Source organism: Chlamydotis macqueenii, chromosome 20 (genome assembly GCF_036417535.1).
Source record: "Chlamydotis macqueenii isolate bChlMac1 chromosome 20, bChlMac1.mat, whole genome shotgun sequence".
NCBI lineage: Eukaryota > Metazoa > Chordata > Aves > Otidiformes > Otididae > Chlamydotis > Chlamydotis macqueenii.
This window is the reverse complement of record NC_141575.1, coordinates 2801154-2821600: the sequence shown is the minus strand read 5'-3', so window position 1 is coordinate 2821600 and position 20447 is coordinate 2801154. Positions and strand designations below refer to the sequence as shown.

Here is a 20447-nt window from a genome sequence, read left to right as displayed (position 1 = left end):
CCGACCGCTATCTTAATCTGCAATAATTCTCCCAAGATCAGCTGCCGCCTGCCTCCCGCTCTGCTCCAGCTGCAGTAGCCAGAAGAGGCTCTGGAAACCAGCTTGCTGTGTCGGATCACGCCATCACGGCCCACGCTCACCTGCCTGTGCCCGCATCCCCCAGCTAGCCGGGCGTAGCACCACGGGAGCCAGCGTCGGACAACACTTTATTCGATTTTCCAGGTCAAAGCCCTACGTACTGGGTGCTACATCTTCCACACAAACACACCAGCTTCCAGAGGCAACGAAAAGGCGACCCTATGCTTATGGCACTGACATAAGAGATGCTTTAGGGTTCATTCCCAGAGTTTCCACCGATTTCCCGCAGGACCACAGGCCAGGCGCTTCATCCTGAGCACTTTGGGTGACTGTTGGCATGACCAGCTCTCTGGGACAAGGGGTGGTTATTTCTGGGTCACCGGGCAGGGCAACAGCGCAGCTGGGCCCCACGCTGAGTAAACCTGCTCGGTGCTGCCGGAGAAATAAGCGAGTGCTGCAGCACTGCCCAGCTGTGCCTGTAGCAAACCGCTGCCATCGTATCTCCTAGTTGCTCAGTTCTCTATTTTACAGTGAAAATAACACACAAACCTTTTAAAGTTAGCGAGCTTTATTTAGGAAATAAATAAAATTGTAAGAAAATATGAATGATTGTAATAAATACAGCACATGTCAAAATCACACAGCCATGAAAAGCGTAGTATTTTTAGGCATATTACTCCAGTGTGGTTACAGGGTCTGGCACATTACTGGAAAAATAACTTTCTGCCCCTGAAAGAACATTTTAAACATGGAAGAGAGAAAAAGACAGACAGAGAGAGACACTCTATGTGTGTGTCCGATGGCAAAGAATATCCAGTTCCTTCCCAAACAAGCTTTGATAGATATTTGTTTATGGAGCGGGTCTTTTTGAAATTTGATGCTTCATCACAACTAATTACTTTAAAGGACGCTGTCAAGATAGAAATGAGAGATTTGCAAAATCTCCTCATGTGCCAGCAGTCAGCCTGGAGGTTAGTCACGGCACATGACACTTCACCAGCTCTGCTAGATGGCTGCGGTTTCCATGGTTTGCAAAATTTAAGCGGACAAACAGTTTTTCCTTTCCCTTCTCACACAGCAGGCACAATATTGTCTGTCAGCTGTGTGTTTTCTGTTGAGACATGGGAAGTATTGCAGAGGAAAAATGAATAAAGTAATTGCATAAAGGCCTTTCACTTACACACACGCACCTGCCTCTGCCTGCAAGATCAGGCCTCGGGTTTGCACGCTGCAGTCCTCCCTGTCCCGCGGAATGGCTCGCGGTCCTGGACAAGCAAGCTGTACAGCACAGCATGAGTTTGCTGGAAATTCAGAAACTGCTCATCAAAACGCAACTCAACTCCCCTGATTCTGTCAAACAGCTGTTAAGCGTGGAATGATGAGGGTGAGGATTGCTGCTTTTGGGGATAAGGTACAGCATCTGAACTTTGCACACATCCAGACATTTCCAAGCTTGACTTGCTTACAAAAACAATAATTAATTCCTTGCCTCTGTTTAAAAAGACAAAACAATCTCTAGTAGTTACTTCCACTTTAGCATGTGAAAAGACTCAAAAATCAGAGCACATAAAAAGAGTTAAGCAAAAAAAGAAAGATCAATACTTTCTAATAAGTCACTTGCCTGGAAGGTTCAGGAAGTGACTGAACGCTTTAAGCCACAGCTACTGAGGGGTCCTTACCACCGCTTGGACTGGCAGCTCTGGACTTCCCAGTGGTTAACAACCCTTAGAGCTCCGTGTCTGAGACGGGAAAGTCAAATGACTCCTTTGGAAATACAAGAGGTAATTTCCCCGAGGCACAGTGTAAGCTGGTCACCGATTGCTGACGCAACAGAACATCTCTTTACGGAGCACATAAATAGAAGTCTAAAATAAATAGCAAGAAATAAATCATCCAGTATAAAGAATTCAAGCTACAAATTCTATCCACAACTCACTGCTTTCAAGGTCATCAGTAAGCACAGGGACACCCGATGGGTGCTGCCGGGGAAGGAACCTGCCCTCGTCCCTGGTGGGGGAAGAGCCAAGATCCCCCATCAGGGCTGCCAGCCAGCACAGTTGGACAGGTGGTCACTCCGGATCTCCTGGGAAAGGGAGCAACACACGCACTGCCAGAAGACGGGAAAGCTCAGCTTCAGCCCTGGCATCCCAGGAACCTGGTGACCCAAGGGTGCTAGAAGGGACCTCAGGCTGCACCCCGTGCCAGACACCTAGGCAGAAGGACACCCGCACCTGGGCTGGGGGAGAGAAAGAACAGCGCCTTTTTCCACAATGCATCTGCAGCGGGGTGACTGCAATCTACATCTAAACCAGGAGCATCGTCTGTTTTGATGAAATAATCACAGACCTCATTTGCGACAGCACGCTCTGCGGGGCACGGGGCAAAGTACTCGGCACGCTCAGCGGTAGCTAACTCTAGCGGGAAGATCCTCAGCCGACGGGAACTGATCCAGCAGAGCACAGGCTCAGGCTCTCTGGATTCTGTGTGCATGTGAAAACTAATACAAGGACTTGAGTTGATGGGTTTTTCTTGTAAACTACTGAAATTCAGTGGGTGATTTACCAGACACCCATATTTCCAGATTTACTAATTTGTTTCTATAATGCATTTGAGGAAAAGCGTGTCTTCTTTCACATAGGCGTATTTAGGTGACTGCAGTTTGGACAAAGGGAGGAACATGGGACAGCCACTGGCAACATTCATATCATTCACTGGTCTCTGAAATGAAGCAGAAGTCAAGTCCGGGCGAAACGCATCAATAATATGTTCCCTGTTATTTTGGTCAAGCAACATAAACGTAACCTGAAAAACAGAAAGCAACAATTGTTAGTTATTGAACTGAAAAATAAACCAGAAAATATCAGAGACAGAAGTGCAAATATGCTGCAAAAGCAGCTGGATGCTCTATCGATAATTAAATACAAATTATAATGAACGTTTCGCAAAGTGCAAGGTCAGTTAATGGGAACAAGGGAGATTGTAACAGTTCCCAGATGAAGTATTTAAAACTTTGCCACCTGTAAAATAAAATTAAATAAAATAAAGCTAGGAATTATTTCTTAGTAGAGCACTGCACAGTCCAAAGCCTTTTTTCCTCTCTCTCTTGACAACTTAAACAAGCCCCAGGTTTGGTTACAGTCATTACATTCATTCTGCTATTGTGGTTTGGAATCAAAAGAAACAGGTCAGTTGCCCCTATGCAAATATGTAAAAGACACAACCTAAATATCAGTGTAGGATCTCCCCATCCCGTTCCCACTTTTAGTAACTCACTGTTCTTTAGGGTTAAGGGGGAAATGTAGGTAATAATTTTTTAATACAGTGACCACCGGGAACTTAGATTTCTATTATTTTTTGGCTGCTAAATGGGAGTAAGGCTATTTATATGAAAGGTTTATAGAATTATTACCACACAAAGGTAAGAGCTAGAACAGAGATCAGACATCTGGGCACATTTTCACTGCTTTTCTAACCATTGTAGCCATTGCACTTACAAAATGAGAAAAAATAATGTCAGGACCACATAAGACATCTGTGGCACATTTGTAAGGAGAACTCTAACCTCACATTTCTGACACCTGTGCTTCAGGCAGCAAATCATAATTCCCTCATAAATTGATATTATCTCTGTACAGCAAGAGCCAGGAAAAAATGTGTCTCTGGCTTTCGCCCAGGTGGGCACAGGTTGGGCTCTATCAAACACCAGTATTCTGGTGTCTGCAAATCCCGCAAGGCCGGAGCAGCTTTCCCTGTGTGTAAGTCACTCCATTCAGAGACAAATCATTACCCAAGATTCCAGTTTGGCTAGTAGCCATCAGACAGAAAAATGGGAAAGCACTCTAAGTTCCACGGAACTCCAGAGAAAAAGTCCCCTTGCGTTCACTGGGAGAAGCAGCGGGTTTATGCCAGAATCAGATACAAGAAGGCTGCTCTTCTTACCTTGTGTCTGAAAGGCCACGGGAGCAGGGCATCGTAGTCTCCTTTCATGACAACAAAGAACAGGGACATGTGCGTTCCTTTTCCTGTGCCATCCCCATTCAGGTAAACCCTCAGACAGACCTTGTAGCCATACTTTGCAGTGTAAAAAGCTGAAATCAGAACTGTTCATTAGTAAAGCCTCTTTTGAAAAAAAGACACGAGTGTTCCAGCACATGGGGAAAGATGGTGTATGAAGTGTTTTGCTATCACAGAGATGAGACCAGACAAATCGTCACACTCTGGAGGCTATAAGCAATGAAAATCCAATGGTTGGAATCCTTTTAGTGTAGTGCTTCATGCCTCGGTGAAAATTACCTGTTATTAGCCACACAAGCATATTTTACTCAATCAAATCCTTCTCACATGGGAGATAACTGCTGCAAAAGCCATTCGGTACCAGAGGCACCAAGCTGTGGTGCTGTGTGGTGCTGTGGTTAGATGAGATGGACCCAGCAGATGTCACTGCAAGTAGCAGCAGCAAAGGGCAAATTGCAGAATGAAAGCCCAGAAAAAAACACAATTCTGTGGAAGACCACATCACTGCTGCCCTGAATGGCAGGCAGGAGAGCATGAGGTCTTTGCATAAAAAGCTTCTTAGTGTAAGGAGCTATTTTAAAGCTATTTTAAAGGAGCTATTTTAAAGTCCACATGAGCAGAAAGAAGCACCGTGCTAGAGAAATCAGTGGGTTTTCTAAGGACTGGGTTTTGTTAACACATATATATGTAATGTGTTTTACCTGGCGAATACAAACTGATTGTTCTTCCAGTCACAGAGTCTTGTAACTTCCTGCCAACATCTGTTATTTTCCACAGAAAGACCCCATCATAGGAAGCTTGCTCAGAGAACAGAAGACTCTTATGAAGGCTGCTCAGGCCTGCATCCTTCTGCGTCAGGCACCGGTGCAACTCCGCAATCTGGAAAAAACAAATCGGTTCTCAACCAACTCCCCTCTCCAGGCTGTTGTACTGCAGAAGTAGCAGCATTGTTCTGGAGTCCTCATTTTCTGGAGGGTCTCCTTTGATTTCTTTTTATACGATACTTATGTGTCAACATGTAAGGCAAACAACTGGACTGACGGTTGTTTGCTCTTCCAGGCATAATGCTGTTCTAAGAAGATCAGCCAATTGTGCTTGCTCACAGTCTGATCATTGCAAATTCTGAACATTCAAAACAAAAATATCTAGGTACCTCAACATGGGTTTAAATAACAGATATTAGAGATCCTCATTGGAAAATTTATCCAAAACAGCAAAAGGTTCCTGCAGATGTATCCAGAACTCAACACTTCATAGCTCAAATTCCTGTGCCTGTCCCTGTCCTGATGCCTACACCACCTCTCACTGAAATATGTAAATATTTTGTTATCTATAGAACAAGACAGTGCTTATCACAACAATTTACCTTCAGTTCAAGGCCTCGTATTATGTTTTGATCAAGTTCACTCTGTCTCCGAAAGGCTGTGATTTCCAAGTTAGAGGTCTCCACCTCTTTATTGAGCACTGCCACAATATTCTCAAACACATGTAGCTTGTGTTCTAGCTCAGAAATCACTTTCTCCCTCACAAGTTGTTGCAGAACAGAATCATCTTCAGAAACAGAAGATCCAGGAAAACAGTCTACTTCCAGATCTCCATTGATTTCCAGCCTCCCTGGGATCTGCAGATCTGAGACGCTTTTTCCTGCACCATTCACGCTCAGCTCTGACTCTGGGATGAAACCACTTCCAGCTTTGGCAGCAGTGCACAGGCTTGCCTTCAGTTGCTTTATGTGCTGCAGCAGAAGCAGCATGTGGGCTCCAACTGCAGTTTTTTCATGCTCCTTTGTCTTCTCTTTGCTTCCCTGTAAGAAGAAGACCCTGTCAATACACTCTCCGTACAACTACCATCGCTGACCTGGGGCCACCTCAAGCAGTGTTCCCTTTAACTTCTTGGGAGAGACAGAGATGGAAAAACGGCAGGACACAGGTCCAGCTACACAGCAGCTGACTCTCAGAGGAGACATGGAGAGAGGAAAACCAACAAGCCCTCTAACGACCAGTTTAGTCTATGTGTTCATATGTGTATACAAGCTACATAAAAAGAAAACACTTGGTTACAATTTCTGTGTTAACAAGATGCCAGGCAGAGTCCCAGCAGGATTCTCAAAAAAGCCAATATTTAACGCATATCCTGTGCACAAAAGATGAGACAAGGCAACAGATGCCAACTACAATGCAAAGAAGACCTGTTAGTGTTTTAAGAGGAATCACCCAAAGGGAATATCCAAAACAGGGTATGTCTGATAAACCAGCAGAATTGTAATAAACATCTGTTTTCACCTGAAGTGAATGCGCAGTGCAGGATATGGAGCAACACAGGCTGAACTGCACCCTACACACACTGTGTAACCACAGCAGTTCCAGCATCACCTCTGCTGTGTACCAAAAGTGGGCAGACTTTCTCTCTTTTCTTAAATATATATTTAAATCAAGTCCTACCACTTTGAACACAAAGGCTGGCTAGCCTAAGGCACAGCGGTGCTGAGTTATACACCATCCGAGACCTTCCTGAAGGCAGCCACTTCACTCACCGTAAATGAACAGCCAACTTCAGAAAAACGACATCCATCCTTGTTGATTAAGGGTGCAGAGTGGTTCTGTGGAAAAAAAGAAGAAAGGACATAACAAAATACCAATTGAAAGGGATTATTTTATTTACCTACAAACAACTAGGCCACAATCCTAGGAGCTATAAATCAGATTAATTCAAGTCAAGGCATTACCACAGCTTACAGTGCCCAACCAGCTTTGAAAACTCATGGGTACATCAATCAAGAGCGTGGCTGTGAGTTTCTTGCACACAGCCTGGCAGTTAAGTGTCCATCTGACAGATCCCACAGTGATATCACACAGTTTAACAAACCACAGTGATCTCCTGGTAACAACTTCTCGTAAATAAGATGCCAATAAGCAAAGTGGACCACCACAGTGGGTAACACCACGCACACAGCCACTCCAGCCCTCTTCTGCTCTTAGAGAATGCACAGAAGAGCTGTGGCATGCAGCATGTCCTGGGAATGAATGGATCTATCACATCAGAAGTTCTGACTGACACTCAAATTTAGTCCCCTTCACACCAAAAGCATGTCTCTTTAAAAATGCTGTTATACAGCACACTCTTCTTTTGCTCATGTAGCTCTTCCTGAATATTTGAAAGGAAACAAGCGTTTCCCCATTTTTGTAAGATGGAGAAGATAATTTAATAAAGTTAATTGTGGGAGCAGGGAAGAGAAGGCAGTCAGCAGAGCTCTACTGGGATGTAAAAAGCGCCCTGATACAACAGCCGTATCTGAAGATGTTCTCAGACGTTCATTTAATCTAAATGAAAAAGTGATACTTTTATGGATTGAATAAAGCTGTACTGCATTCTTTCACCTTCTACCTACCTTCTCCTTTGATGGTGTTTCTGTTTCCACACATTTTTGCTCCTTACATAAATTGCCTTCACATGAATGTTCCTGCATTAAAACAAGAAGAAAATAACTCAGTATATTATTAAAATCATTGAGCATCTTTATTTAGGAGTCTTGGAAACAAAGCTTGTGTTTGGGAATGCTGTTCCCATTTTACAGAAACTTAGGGATTTGGGAAGCTTTTTTACAAGAAATTCTGTGTTACAGAAGAAAAAAAATTACACTAAGCTTATCGCTTTCTTCCTGGAAGGTGTGGATTTAAGGAGGAGTAAAGGAGGGAAGGGTAACTTCCCCAGAAGCAATATGAGCTCCACAGCACATAGTGCAAAATCCCGTACCCCCGTCCAGAGAGTGCTCGCTCCGGGCCTCACTACACAACAGGCTGCAGAGTCCTCTGAACTTTTTTCAGAAGAAATAAGGTTCAGAAATTTGGGACTAAAGCACATCTGCTAAAAGCGGGTGCTGCTGTCCCCCGTACAAGGAATAGCAGACTGTGATCTTCTGCTTACGGTGCCCAGAGCTTTTGGAAACGACTTACAGATGCTTTGAAACATCAGCCTGGGAAATCTGACAGAAGATTGGCAGTGCACAGGCCTTGCCCAGTTCAAACCATAGTTACGTGCATACACACACACATGTATGTATACACACATATATATGCAATGACATGCAGGTAGATTGCAGAACAGAAAGCAAATATACAGGAAACCCAAACATAATATAATATAAACTCTTCTTGCATTCACTTCATATAGTTTGCTTAACATGCAGACCCTTCTTGTATCCTGCTTATTAACATTTTGAAGGCTGGAAGCCAAATTTTCCATCATGATGTGCTAATGCAAAATGCATTACAGCGAGCATGAGACTTCCTGCCATTTCTGGCTCCACGAAGGGTAAAGTAATCCTCCTGCCTTTGGTTCATACCACTGGAATACGTGTATTTCACACAGCAACTGTCAGCTTTCAATTCATACTGTTTAGGGAGGCTGTCTTTAATCTTTATAAATGCTTTTGCATGCCAATACATTTCCTATAGCAGTCTAGAATTATAAAGCCATTCCAGCAACCTTCAAGTCTCCCCTGCAAAAAGTCCTGAGGTTTCTCTTTCGACTCCCAGAAATACACCCATAGATTATTCTCACTCTCTAACTCATTTTTCAGTACTCTGTATCTTAGCTCTTGCACAAAGAATGCCTTTACTTTCTTTCTTTCTGCTATTTCACTTCTTCGGATCGCTCGTTTCTTGAGAGGGAGAGGGGCTGGAGAGAAGTTTATTTAAAATATGGAAATGCAAAAGTCACAAGACCAGTAACTGATTGGCTAAGATGGAAAGAGCGAGAGCAGTGCCCAAAACTTACTGTTTGCTCCCAGGGGATTGTGGATATATGGAATACATCCAAATAATCAAAATTCATATGCCACGTAACTGCAAATTTAATAAAGCAGATCATGTAACAGCAAAATTCCAATTTCACAAATACTAACTAAGGCAGGCAGAGAAAAATCAACATCTCAAGGCCAATCCCCTGCTTGGTTGCCAAGGTTTCCTAACCAAAAAATTAATTAGATGATAGCTAGCCGGAATGAGTGGGAGGAAAACAGCTCTTCATTGCAGGAAAATTAAGCCTGCTGAGGTGGATCTGCAGTATCGAAGACCTCTGAAAAGAGAAAGGTGCTGAGGGAACACTCAGGCAGCTCAGGTTTCCTCCTCCAGCCTGCCCACGGCACTTAGAGAAGGCTGAAAGGGATTTAAGTGTTGCCACCTTCTGGTATTTACTGTCTCTCTGAAACATACACTGGATTTAGCACTGGTAAAACGTGCCTGTGTCCAGATATTCTTCTCTCTCTGTAGGAGTTAGCAATACATGAAGAGCACACGCAAAAGCTTCCCAAGAAGCACGGTTTAGCAAGAGTGCCTTATTCTTACCCCAGAGGGACTGTTACCCCCACAGTGAGTAAATCTTATGGCTCAGTATTTGGAAAGGCATAAATCTGTGACAGTTACGACACGCAAAGCTATCCACTACTATTTACATCAGGCTACGTTTTTGAGATATTCACAGCCCTCCTGCCTTCAAAGTCTTATGTCAGTGTGCCCCTATTCCAGGACAAAACCCCAAGGCCGGCAATTCTTCTCTTTAAGTCATCTGGAGGGAACAATATTCATCGTGCTACACCCCAAAAGAGTGTTGCCCCAGCAACATTTTCTGTGGTAATAGAGCCCACAGGGTCAAAAGTTAGGTGGGTTGGGATGAGAACCCCTGATGTTTTCAGAGCTTTCAAATCAAAACACACACAGCAGCGTTAGCAGGCGTGGGGCATCTCTCATTCATGCTGCTATTGCTTTGCTCCAGTTTTTAATCACAAAACTTCCTAAACTACAGATGATGCACTTCCATCATGAGGCTGAGAAGTGTGCCACTGAAGCTATATCTTCGGCAATCTCTTCGTATAAGAACAGATAATTTTCTATCACTTTTGATGTGCCCCACCACACCATTTCCTCCTTCAGCAACACAGGAGAGTTTCTATGAACTCACTTTATGCCTCAGACCACTTCCAGAATCTGTACTGTGCTGCATCTACAAAAATGCGTAAAAATAAAGAGCACCTTTTACTGAAGTTAAAATGAATGTATAAAGGTACTTAAAATCTGCAAGTCCGTAACACATAATGCTGCCTTGCTATCATAACTTTGAGCATTAACTGAGACAGTCACTACTTTTAAGAAAGAATGGAATAGGTGTAGTAATATAAACTTAAAAGTTTGATGATCAACTACATTCCCGTGTAAAAAAAAAAAAGGTGGTTTTAAAAAGGATTTTGAGCAAATGCTGGGGACGGACATACAGGGTGTATACACATGCATTTTGAAAGTCCCTGCCACAACAGTGGGAAATACAACTTAAACATAAAAAATAAGAATTAAATATGTTTAAATAGTCACTGAGAAATTTCTAGCAGATTCTGAGTAAGCCTTCCTGCTCTATATGGACACTGCTGCTAATTTGGACAGTTGTATCTGATCATATCTAACAGCAATACTCTCTGACAAAACCCTGCCTTACAAATTTGTGGGCAGCTTTAGTTCGAATAAAACTCCAGCCACTCTCAAGATCTCTTCCCTGCCACTGTCTGTGTTCTGCTTCTTACCTGCCTCCTACTGGGACACATGCTCTGAGGCAGGAGCTAAAACACGGGCTGCCCGAGCCCTGATATTTCCCTTTCTGTTGTAGCATCACAAGGAAACTATCAAATACAGCTCATTTTTCCCTCCCACACACGCATGGAAAAACTAGCAAACTCAGGAAAATTAAATATTCTCCAAGTGCACTAGCATTCGTGATATCAGGATGAAAAATGTCATGATAGATTATTTAAGTCATTAATATAAAGCCCTCATTTGAAACAGAGAAATGTTCTTACTTGGTATTCACTACTGGATAAGCTCTGCTTACACTTCTGACACGTTGTCACGTTATTAACACATCCATTTTCCAAATGATCTGCAAGTTTCTTTCTCATCACCATGAGTCCACAACCAGTGTGACAAGGGATTAAAGCATATTCACATAAGCTTTGATGCTCCTGGAAGTAAAAAGTTAAAAACCAAAATATAGACTGCAGATACACATTCATCGGTAAATAGTCTCCAGACTAGATCTTTGCTTTGCACTTCTTCTAAGCTTGGGTAAAGTCCCAGTCTACAATGTTACCAAGATTACTCGTGAAAAATTCACCTACTGCAGCTTTTTTGTTAATTCTTAACTTAAAAAAAACGCGAACAACAAACAACTTATGATAAATTCAAACGTGACGTTCCCCTTGAACTGTCTCTCTCTAGTGCTTTTGTTTGAAAATAATGATCCTGGTCCCAGCTTTTTTCATTGCCTTACGTGATCCCTAACTTTTAGCCTAGGTTTCTCAGGGTGGGTTTTTTTTCGGCTTTTTTGTGAGGTTTGGGTGGGTTTTTCTGAGCACTGAGCCCATCCTGCTCTGGCTGGTAGGATGAATGTGGTTAGTCTGCTGACATCCCTGCATAGCATAGAAGAACGGACATCTGACTCCTTCTGTGCAACAATTAGGACACAACCCTTACCTATATTCAAAATAACTTTAAAAACATTTCCTTTTCACTATTTGTGTCCTCTCATCTCAGGAAGGAGAAATATCAGCATTACTTCTTTCACAACTACATCCAATAGGTCTACTTTCAGATTCTTAAAAACACAATATTTCAATAAAAACTATTGACTCTGACCTCTTTTACTGAAGCTTCTGTAGGGACTGTGTCACAACTGATTTTGTCTATAAAAGGAGATGGCTGTCCTCTACAGAACAGGCTCAGAAATGCCAATTTCAATCACACGCCCAACTCTCAAATTAATTTTGCCATGTGTTCACGCTGAGAGGGGCTCCAGTTCTCAAAACTATGAAGCTAAGCAAACTGGGTACATTTTTCCTTAAAGAGGAATACACTCAAACAGAAAATCTGTGCAAAATTAGCAAAGAAAAGGCAAGAGCACCTCAGATGCTTATCAGGCACACAGTCATACAAGGTACACAGCAGACTCCCTCTTACAAATGCAGAAAGACACCAGGGGACCAAAATAGAGCTGCGTGAGTATCAGAATTATCTCCACTTTTTCATTATTCTCATTTACACGGCAGATTCACAAATCTTGCCCATTTAAATATTTTACCTGGAGAACTTCACATCAGTCTGAAAATAATGATGAACACATTCAATCAACAGGAGTAATTTACGCAGGAGGAAATTATTTCTCTTACAAAAACAATTACAGGTTATTGCACATAGCAATGTCCTCATGACGGAAGTATTCTGGTCTGTCAAAACCTGCTTGTAGCATCTTTGCACTTAAATAATACGTAAACCCACTGGAAAAAAAAATCATAGTTTAATGTAAATTTGTGCAACATTAATTTCACAATCATTTAGGATGTTCTGGATTTGGTCAAAGCCCTACTAAAGTTAATGGCATGTTTTTAAATACTCTGTTGGTATAAATCAGGATACCTTCGCCTATTCTAATAATATGTTAATTTGTGTCTGCTGAGAACCAGTTTCATTGTCTTTCTGTGTCCATTCAAGTAAGAGTGCACGTTAATTTAAATAATTTAAATAATTTAAATAAACTGCCTTTAAACGTACTTCAAAATTTTTCATGATACCAGACCAACTGCATCCAGGGGTCACACAGCGTACTTTGAGTTCAGAAATCTCTTTATTAATGGCAGCATCACCAAAAGCCTGGAAAGTAAACACAGCAAGGAAAAAAAAAAGACGGTCAGGAAGTACTCCAACATGCATTTTTGACATAGAAATAAATTGACTGTGTCAAAATTTCAGATCTTGATAAATCTCTTTTTTTTTTCTTAAATTTACTGTACTGCTATAAGGCTCTTTAACCTAGCAAGTTAATCTTAGTGTAGTAGAAGCCCACATAATTATTAAATAATTTCTCTCTTACAGTTCAAAAGTGAACTACTTGATGTGATATAAATTTACTGAAAATATGGGTCGCCAACTACAGCTATTATTTTAAGTTTCTTTTCACAGAAGCCTGAAATATGTCACACGCAATGAATGTGCTGACAGGACCCTAACTCTAGGGTGCTGCCATGTGCCACTCTTAATGAATGCATTTCATTATTGGGGTCATTAACATCTCCTAAATGTGCTGCAGAGAGGACTTGAGACTGTTCTGCAGTGAGAGTACATTTCTCAGACCATGGCTGTTTCCACTTAGTACAGCACTGCGTATTAAAGAAATGCAAACCATATGTGAGTGGGGTTTTTTTTGCACTACGTGAATTTTTTTTATTATGTTAACCATGAAAAATTGTACAACTATTATGTAAATTATAAAACATTACACGCTTTTAATATCACATCTTGCACAATCAAGATAGGTACACTGGCATAAGAACAAGCTCAACTAATTACCAGAGTCAACATTCCCGAGTGTTTTTTTTAAATCTAGACACGAGATTTTTATACTTACCTACATTTGTCATAGCAAATCACACAAAAGCAGCACAGCCCATTCTACGATTGGTAACAATGAGATACATTTCTACATGCAGAGTCTCATTAAAAACTCATTTCCTAATCTCAACCTGCAAGCAAAGTCCAGAACTTTGCACATAAATTGCAAACAATTCCACAAATAAGGAATTACAACAATAATCATGTAGCTTTTATGGCTCCATCTGCATATACGGAAGAGTTTATGTAATAAGCTAGCAATCAATGTACAACTAGTGAAAGCATAGCAGCTCCATCCTCTAAAACATTCCAGTCTAATTTTTGAGAAAAATCAAAGAAAAGAAATTCAAGTTATCACGCGCATGGTGGCTTTTTTTCCCCATGTCATAAGAGAACAACTCCAGGAATTTCCTGACATTACAAAATAGATCATTTAAAATACATTTAACTACAGGGACAGTCCCAGCAGTGCATGGGTTTCTTACTGCCACGTGCATGCCCCGTGCTTTTTGTTTCACACTTGCACTTGTTAAACCACTATGAACACTACTCAGGTAAAAAACAAGGCAGGAAATCCTCATCTCTTTTTTTATCTGCACAGGTCACTGCTTCAAAATATTCACCTGAACCTCTGTCCTCTTATCTGGGAACCTGAGTCTGCACAGAACTTCTTTAGGGACCTGAGTCAGACCCTCATACGGTAAATGAGATGACTCTCTCTGACATAAAAGTGCTCTGCGTCAAACAGGGGAAACAGAAAATATTTCTCTCTGATTTTATATATTGTAGTTGCACATCTCCCCTCTTTCAGTTTAGCTACTTCAAAGGAAAACGTCGGTGCAGGGGCTGCTGATGTTGATCATGGGTGGCTGTCGTGGCATAGCCCAGACCTGGCTGTCCCAGAGCTCGCTGTGACACAAGTGGATGTCCCCTGCCATGTCCCATCCAAAAACCGCTGCCAGGTGCACTCCTCCTTGGCACTCTGACCCACATGATGTGTATCTGACTTCTAGCTGAGGGAGGACTCTGGTCTACAGCTCATGTGGTCAGCAAGATCAGCGAGCAACAAGTTTAACAAATGGATCAATCTGATCAAAAGCTTTCCAGGATAATCTAGCGATATTTTCTCTCCAGCTAAGGTTGGCTCTCTGCAGTTGAACCAGGATCTTCATTTGCTCTGACACAGCCAGGGATAGGAGAGCCACAAAGCGGTTCGTGTTCAGCTCAGAGCAGAGAACTGTCCCATGAATGACTGCACACAGGGTGTGAGCAGGGGCTCAGGAGGATGCTCCCAGTCCCCTAACTGATTTCAGTGGCAGATGCAGATGCTCGGTGACTGATACTGATGAACAGCACCATGGTAAGACTTGAAGTATACGTTGTGTAGCAGGAGATCATAAATTAAAAGTATAACAGGGAAGGGATGGGAGTTACCACAGAAAGAGATCCTGGGATAAGCTAAGGCACACCCTGATAGGGCCTGTCTTTTCCTTGTGTAGGTATCTTATTTAAAACATAAACACATAAACAGATAGCGTAGGAAATAAACATTAAGCAAAACCACAGCAAAGGTATAGCAGAGATTATCAGGAACAGATATAAAATAAACCTGCTAAATGATCTTCATTATTCGTGGTGTTTACAAACTCATTTGTTGTAAGTCGATCTATACAGGCAGATCCTCGTGTCTTCGTGGCTTCATATGGACTCTCAACAAGCGTAAGAATCTGTCCAGGCAGCTCAACTTGCAAGAGTGGGGCTCTGTTTACGAGAACCCACCCACAAATTTTGTAGAAAGTCCCAGCAGACTTAGTGAGAATCCCACAGCAGAGAAATCTCAAAGTTATAAGAGAGCTTCAACATAGAATAAGAAGTTTGCAAGGGTTTAACTGTAGCTATTTGTGGTTACACGATGCACGAAATTCTGTTACTGGGAAATTTATTGCAGAATTGAGGATTTTTTCAGCGATATTACCAAGTTCAGCATTAACTGCAGATTTGTTCTTTTGTTGCAGCCGCTTCCTAAACTTTGCCTTTTACCTCACTGCCAGCTGCCTATCAGGTTTTGGTTTTCCCTAACAAATTTAGACAGAATGCGTGTATCTTGGTATTCCTGCATGTAATCAGAAAGGAGGGGAAAAGACAAGCTGCGACTGAGCCCTGTGGCCTAGTTTGTATTCAGTATATAGAATAGTGCAGCAGTCTGCCTGGAAAATCACACAACAGCAGAAGAGATCTGCACCGTTAAATTATAGATGAAATATTTGCCAGTGCACAGTTTTTATCAATTGTTATGCTCGGCTCTAAGTCTTCCACTATTTTCTTCAGATACTCTGGCTGTCAAAATACTCTCTAGGCAATTCAGCTGGCTAGCCTACACTCTAGGTTTTTTTCTTAGGGATGCTCCACCTGTAAGTTTGGTAAAATGTTTGAAGGGTACACAGCACCAGGAGCCTGGAAAATCCACTAGGATACTTACTAAGGATAGTAAGTAACAGCTAAGACATATTATTACAACTAGGAAAGTACTGGTTACTTTGAGACAATAAAAAGTTAATTATATGGAAGAGTGTGGGATTTCATGTCACAGAACCTGATAGACTGGGAAAGTCTACTTTTTAAAATCAAAAACTGTGGGAAATCCAAATGACTAAAGCTAAGTAAAAATGTGTAACTATCAGTTGCTATCACATTTTATATTATTCTCTCCAGTGATGGCTATAGAGTAGCCTCGGAATGTTTAATGATAAATTAATGAACTGTGAGCTACAACTTACCCTTTCTTCTGCCAACAGGCTTCCTTCACTTAAAGTGCTGGGATCTTCCTCTTTACATTTCTGGCAAATTGCATTTTTATTGTTTCTGGCAAAAAGAAAGAAGAATGAAATAACAATCAGTTGGGGTACTGTAGTTCAGGAGGTCTTTGTATAGACACTAACAAAAATAAAAACATGGAAATTGTAATTTCCACTCAGAATCCATAGTCCTTGTTCATTAAAAGGCCAATTCCTGAAGACACTGATGTCAAAAAAACCTTGCTGTTGTATTCCTCAAGATTAGGACTAGGCTGATAAATCTTACCTGTATTGCAGCAAAATAAGAGCACCTTGGATCATAAAAAAGAATAAAGCTGAGAACATAATGATGTCATGAATTATGCAAAAACACATGTAGGAAAGGTAACATGAAAACTACAGTCTTTTAAAACACAGCAAATGCCCATTTTCCCAAGATAAATAATAAAGATAATATATAATATAATATAATAAAGATAATCCCATACAGATTTCAAATTACAAAGATCTAGTAGGACCAGTGCAGAATTGAGTTCTAGAGAGCTAACATCCTACTGCACCTTAAAAAGGCTTTGATCTACTCTCAAAATACTTAGCAGAGAGTTTTATATAGGAAAAGCAAAAAATAAAACTTTACTAGGTTTATTTCACTGCCAGTGCTGTTAAGCATCCAGGCAAATAATGAACTAGCACAGACCAACAACCCATCAGACAAGCATCCATCCAACCAGAGCATAACTGATTTCAAAATCTAGTACGTAGCTTGTTTGAGCCAGTTTCCCATTTGTGCTATAAGAAGATATAACAATTCCAGTTACGTTCTGCTGACAGTTTTCTGAATTTTCATTAAGGGGCTTTGTTCTAGATGTACAGTAACGGATTTATGCAAGTTGGTCAAATCCATTAATTTCAATACATTTTTACATTATTATACTTTGATCTTCAGATCACAAGTGGCCAGTGCATTGACTCAGATTTTCAGGTGCCCCACGCTGCGATCAGAGTTGGGACTGCACAAACTGGCACGCACAAGCGAGCTCAGTAATAACATCCATGAAGAAGTAACAGGCTTTCAACTTCGCCAGTCTAAAGCCCAGTCACTGAATCTTGACAACTGCTATTTTCCAAAACATGGAATCTAAAGTCAGCTCATATCCTTGGAACTGTACTGCAATTTCACCTCTCACCTGCAGGGCAGACATACCCTTTTCCAAAGTCTCTGGATCAAGGTGTAATTGTTGAAAAAGAACGCAGGATAGAAGCAGCTGATCAATCAGAGTAAATCCCTACCCAGCTCGTGGCTTTCAGGTTCCCCAGGATAGCGGCTGTCATTGTTTGTCACTAATGGCAGCAGCACCTTAACATGTAGTGACCCAGCTGAGTTATTAAAAATAAAACTCCAAGATAATGTTTATTAAAGTCCCATAACATCACTTACCAAAGGACTGTGAAGGCCCACGCAAGCATTAAGTCAGCCTTCCACTAGTTCTTCAAGGTTAAATCAGTATGGTTACCTCACACTTACCCATTGAAAAACCGACACCTGCGAAGCCCAGCCTTCCCCACCCTGTAAACTTTCACACTGGAAACAAGGAGGAGGTAGAAAGCAGCCTGCAGTCTGCCGCAGGTAAGTACTTCCAGAGAGCAAAGTGACTGTGGGCCAGTGGGCCAGGTAGCCACAGACTCATCTACTGAGCCCAGCAGCAGGACGCAGCTCTCAGGAACGCTTGCAGCCACAGACTCGCCCACGGCGGTGCGACCCTCTGTAGCAAGGACCTACCGTACAATCCAGGAGAGGCAGGCTGAGCAATATCTATGCCCACAGAGCGTTTGCAGGGCTTTCTTCAGAATGTTATGGCAGCTGCTGCACAGGTACTTCTGATCAGGCACATCTTCGCAAATGTTAGTGGGATAGCCAAAAGGAAATTCATTTTCATCAGGAGAAGAGCCGGGGACATCCTGCAGGCTGCTGGTTGTTTTCTCAGCCATCTGAAGTAAACTACTGTCAGAGATAAGGAAAAAAAAAAATAGGTGTCAAACAAGCAGACACACGCTCACTTTAATGTGAGAGAACATATCAGGCATCAAAGCCCACGAGCAGCTCCGAACCTGTGCAGCAGTCTAGTGATGTTGCATTGAGTCTGTAGCTGACATGCGTGACTAAATGTCACAGCAAGGTTTGACTAGGTACCAGCAGGAAATTACTGTACAGATTTAAAATTCCCCTCAAACACAACATGAAAATGGACAATAAATTAAGATGAAGGGTTGGGGTTTTCTTTCCAGAGTTTTTTAGCTAGCAGAAAGATGAAGTAAACACTGCCATCATCTTAGCGCTACAATCCCATCGGTCCACATGACACAGAATTATTTCCTGTAGAGTAAATCCCCAACCACCTTCAATTCCCAGCAGCCGAAATTCATTATTACAATTTATAGATACTGAGCAACTGATGTGTTTACAGTGACTTTCCCGAAGTCATAAAACTAGTGGTCAAATGAAAAAGGAAATCTCAAGTCCACAAAAGGCCTTACGCTTGTGCTCCAGACATGGAGCCACACATGCCACGGTGCCACGCATGTTCAGTGTTGGGTTTGGTTCACAAGAGCAGTGCGGGTGAATATTTTCGGAAATGCAACCAAAAAAAACCCGATGTCCGGTTGCTTGGAAAGTTCAAGAAAGGTTTTCACCCTGGGACCTGGCGCAGTTTGATCATAGCAATGCCTTTACAAAGCTATTCTATCCCACAACAGCGCCGATGCACAATAACCTAGCTCAGTATTATAAAAAGTAACGATGACTAACAAGTCTCCAGCAAACAAAGCCAGGCTGCCTGGGCCAGGCCGTGACTGCCCTGCGGCGGGCAAGGCATCCGCCGGATTTAGCACACTCCTCTTCGAACAAACAGCGTTTTCTGTCACCCAGCTTCGGCAATTCCCTTGGCCTCTCCAGGTGTCTGCCGGGGAGTTTAGCCACAAACCCAATCCGACAAGAACCGTAAATGACTGGCGACACTGAACGTGCAGCCGCGGGTTAACGAAGCCGTGTCAGAGGAGTGGGTCGGTGCCCGGGTGGGTTCGGGGCAGAGCAGCAGCTCCGGAGCGGAGGCTGGAAGCCGCCCACGGAGCTGGCTGGGCTGTCAGGGCCCGTCGCGTCCGTACGGCTGGAAGCCCACCCCCGCGGGTCGTTTACACCGCCGCCCCGGGGGCAGGGAGCGGGTCCAGCGGGGCTGGCACCCTCCGTCCCGGGCTCGGCAGCTTCTTAGGAAGCAGCGAGGGCAGCCGGGATCCTGCGGGTGCTCCCGGGGGCGCGCTGCGGTGACCAGGCCGAGGGGCCGCGGCCGGTTTCCCCTCAGCGGGGCCGGGGTGCGGCGGGAGGCGGCCAGGCCGCGGGCGGCTGAGGCGGGGCCCGCTCCCCCTCTCTCCCTCCCTCCCGCTCCCCTTACCTGAGCCCGCCGCCCCCCGCAGGCGGCCCGAAGCGGGGAGGGAGGGAGGGAGGGCGGGGGAGCGGGCCGGCCGGCGGGGGCGGTGCCGGCCCCGGGGCGCGGTGCGGCCGTGCTGGTGCTCACCGCGCCGCGGGCAGAGGAAACGCAGCCGGGGCCGCTCGATTGAATTTCGGCGAATGCTGCCTCGCTCAGGCCGGGAGGAGCGGGAAAACCCGCACGGCGCCCGGGGGCTGGGGAGCAGCGGGCATCCCCCGGCCGGGGAAGCGGAGCGGGCCGTGTCCCGGGCCGCAGCGGGGCTCTCCCCAGCCCCCGGGAGGGCTGAGAGGCCCCGACCCGAGGGAATGGGGATGGGGAATTGACCAAGGAAAGGCCCGAGGGAGCAAATTCCCCCCAGGACAGCTGAAACGGAGAATCTGTTGGCGTAGCTAGTTCCTGAAACGGGTGTGATTATGGCAGGCTGACACGGTGACCCGGCCCTGTAACTCAGACAGAAACTCCTGCCTGCCCAGAGCAGGATTACAGTGAAAAATGCCCTCTCCATACCTCTGTCTGCCGGGGAAAACCCACCGCCCCGACTAAGGGAGCGGGGGGCTTGAATTTCCTTCTGAACCCCACCGGGAAACCTCCAGCTGCTCTAAACACAGACGATATTTACACCACCAGGCAAGTTAAGTAATGTATGCAAA

At 43.6% G+C, this 20447-nt stretch overlaps 1 protein-coding gene across 2 annotated transcripts; it reads right to left on the bottom strand.

The window, feature by feature from the left end:
* Nucleotides 1–628: 628 nt before the first annotated feature.
* On the bottom strand, nucleotides 629–19860 carry TRAF1 (TNF receptor associated factor 1). 2 transcript variants are annotated; one of them, XM_086764195.1, is made up of 12 exons: nucleotides 19762–19860; nucleotides 18096–18317; nucleotides 16298–16382; nucleotides 12684–12782; nucleotides 10937–11098; nucleotides 10051–10092; nucleotides 7481–7552; nucleotides 6626–6691; nucleotides 5459–5896; nucleotides 4794–4971; nucleotides 4018–4166; nucleotides 629–2880 (listed from the first exon to the last, which is right to left on the bottom strand). In XM_086764195.1, exons 2-12 carry the CDS (start codon nucleotides 18302–18304, stop codon nucleotides 2665–2667), a joined length of 1716 nt encoding a protein of 571 aa, XP_086620321.1. In that variant the 5' UTR covers nucleotides 18305–18317; nucleotides 19762–19860; the 3' UTR covers nucleotides 629–2664. The 2 variants fall into 2 exon arrangements, with proteins under 2 accessions (XP_086620321.1, XP_086620323.1); XM_086764197.1 differs by lacking the exon at nucleotides 10051–10092.
* Nucleotides 19861–20447: the final 587 nt, after the last annotated feature.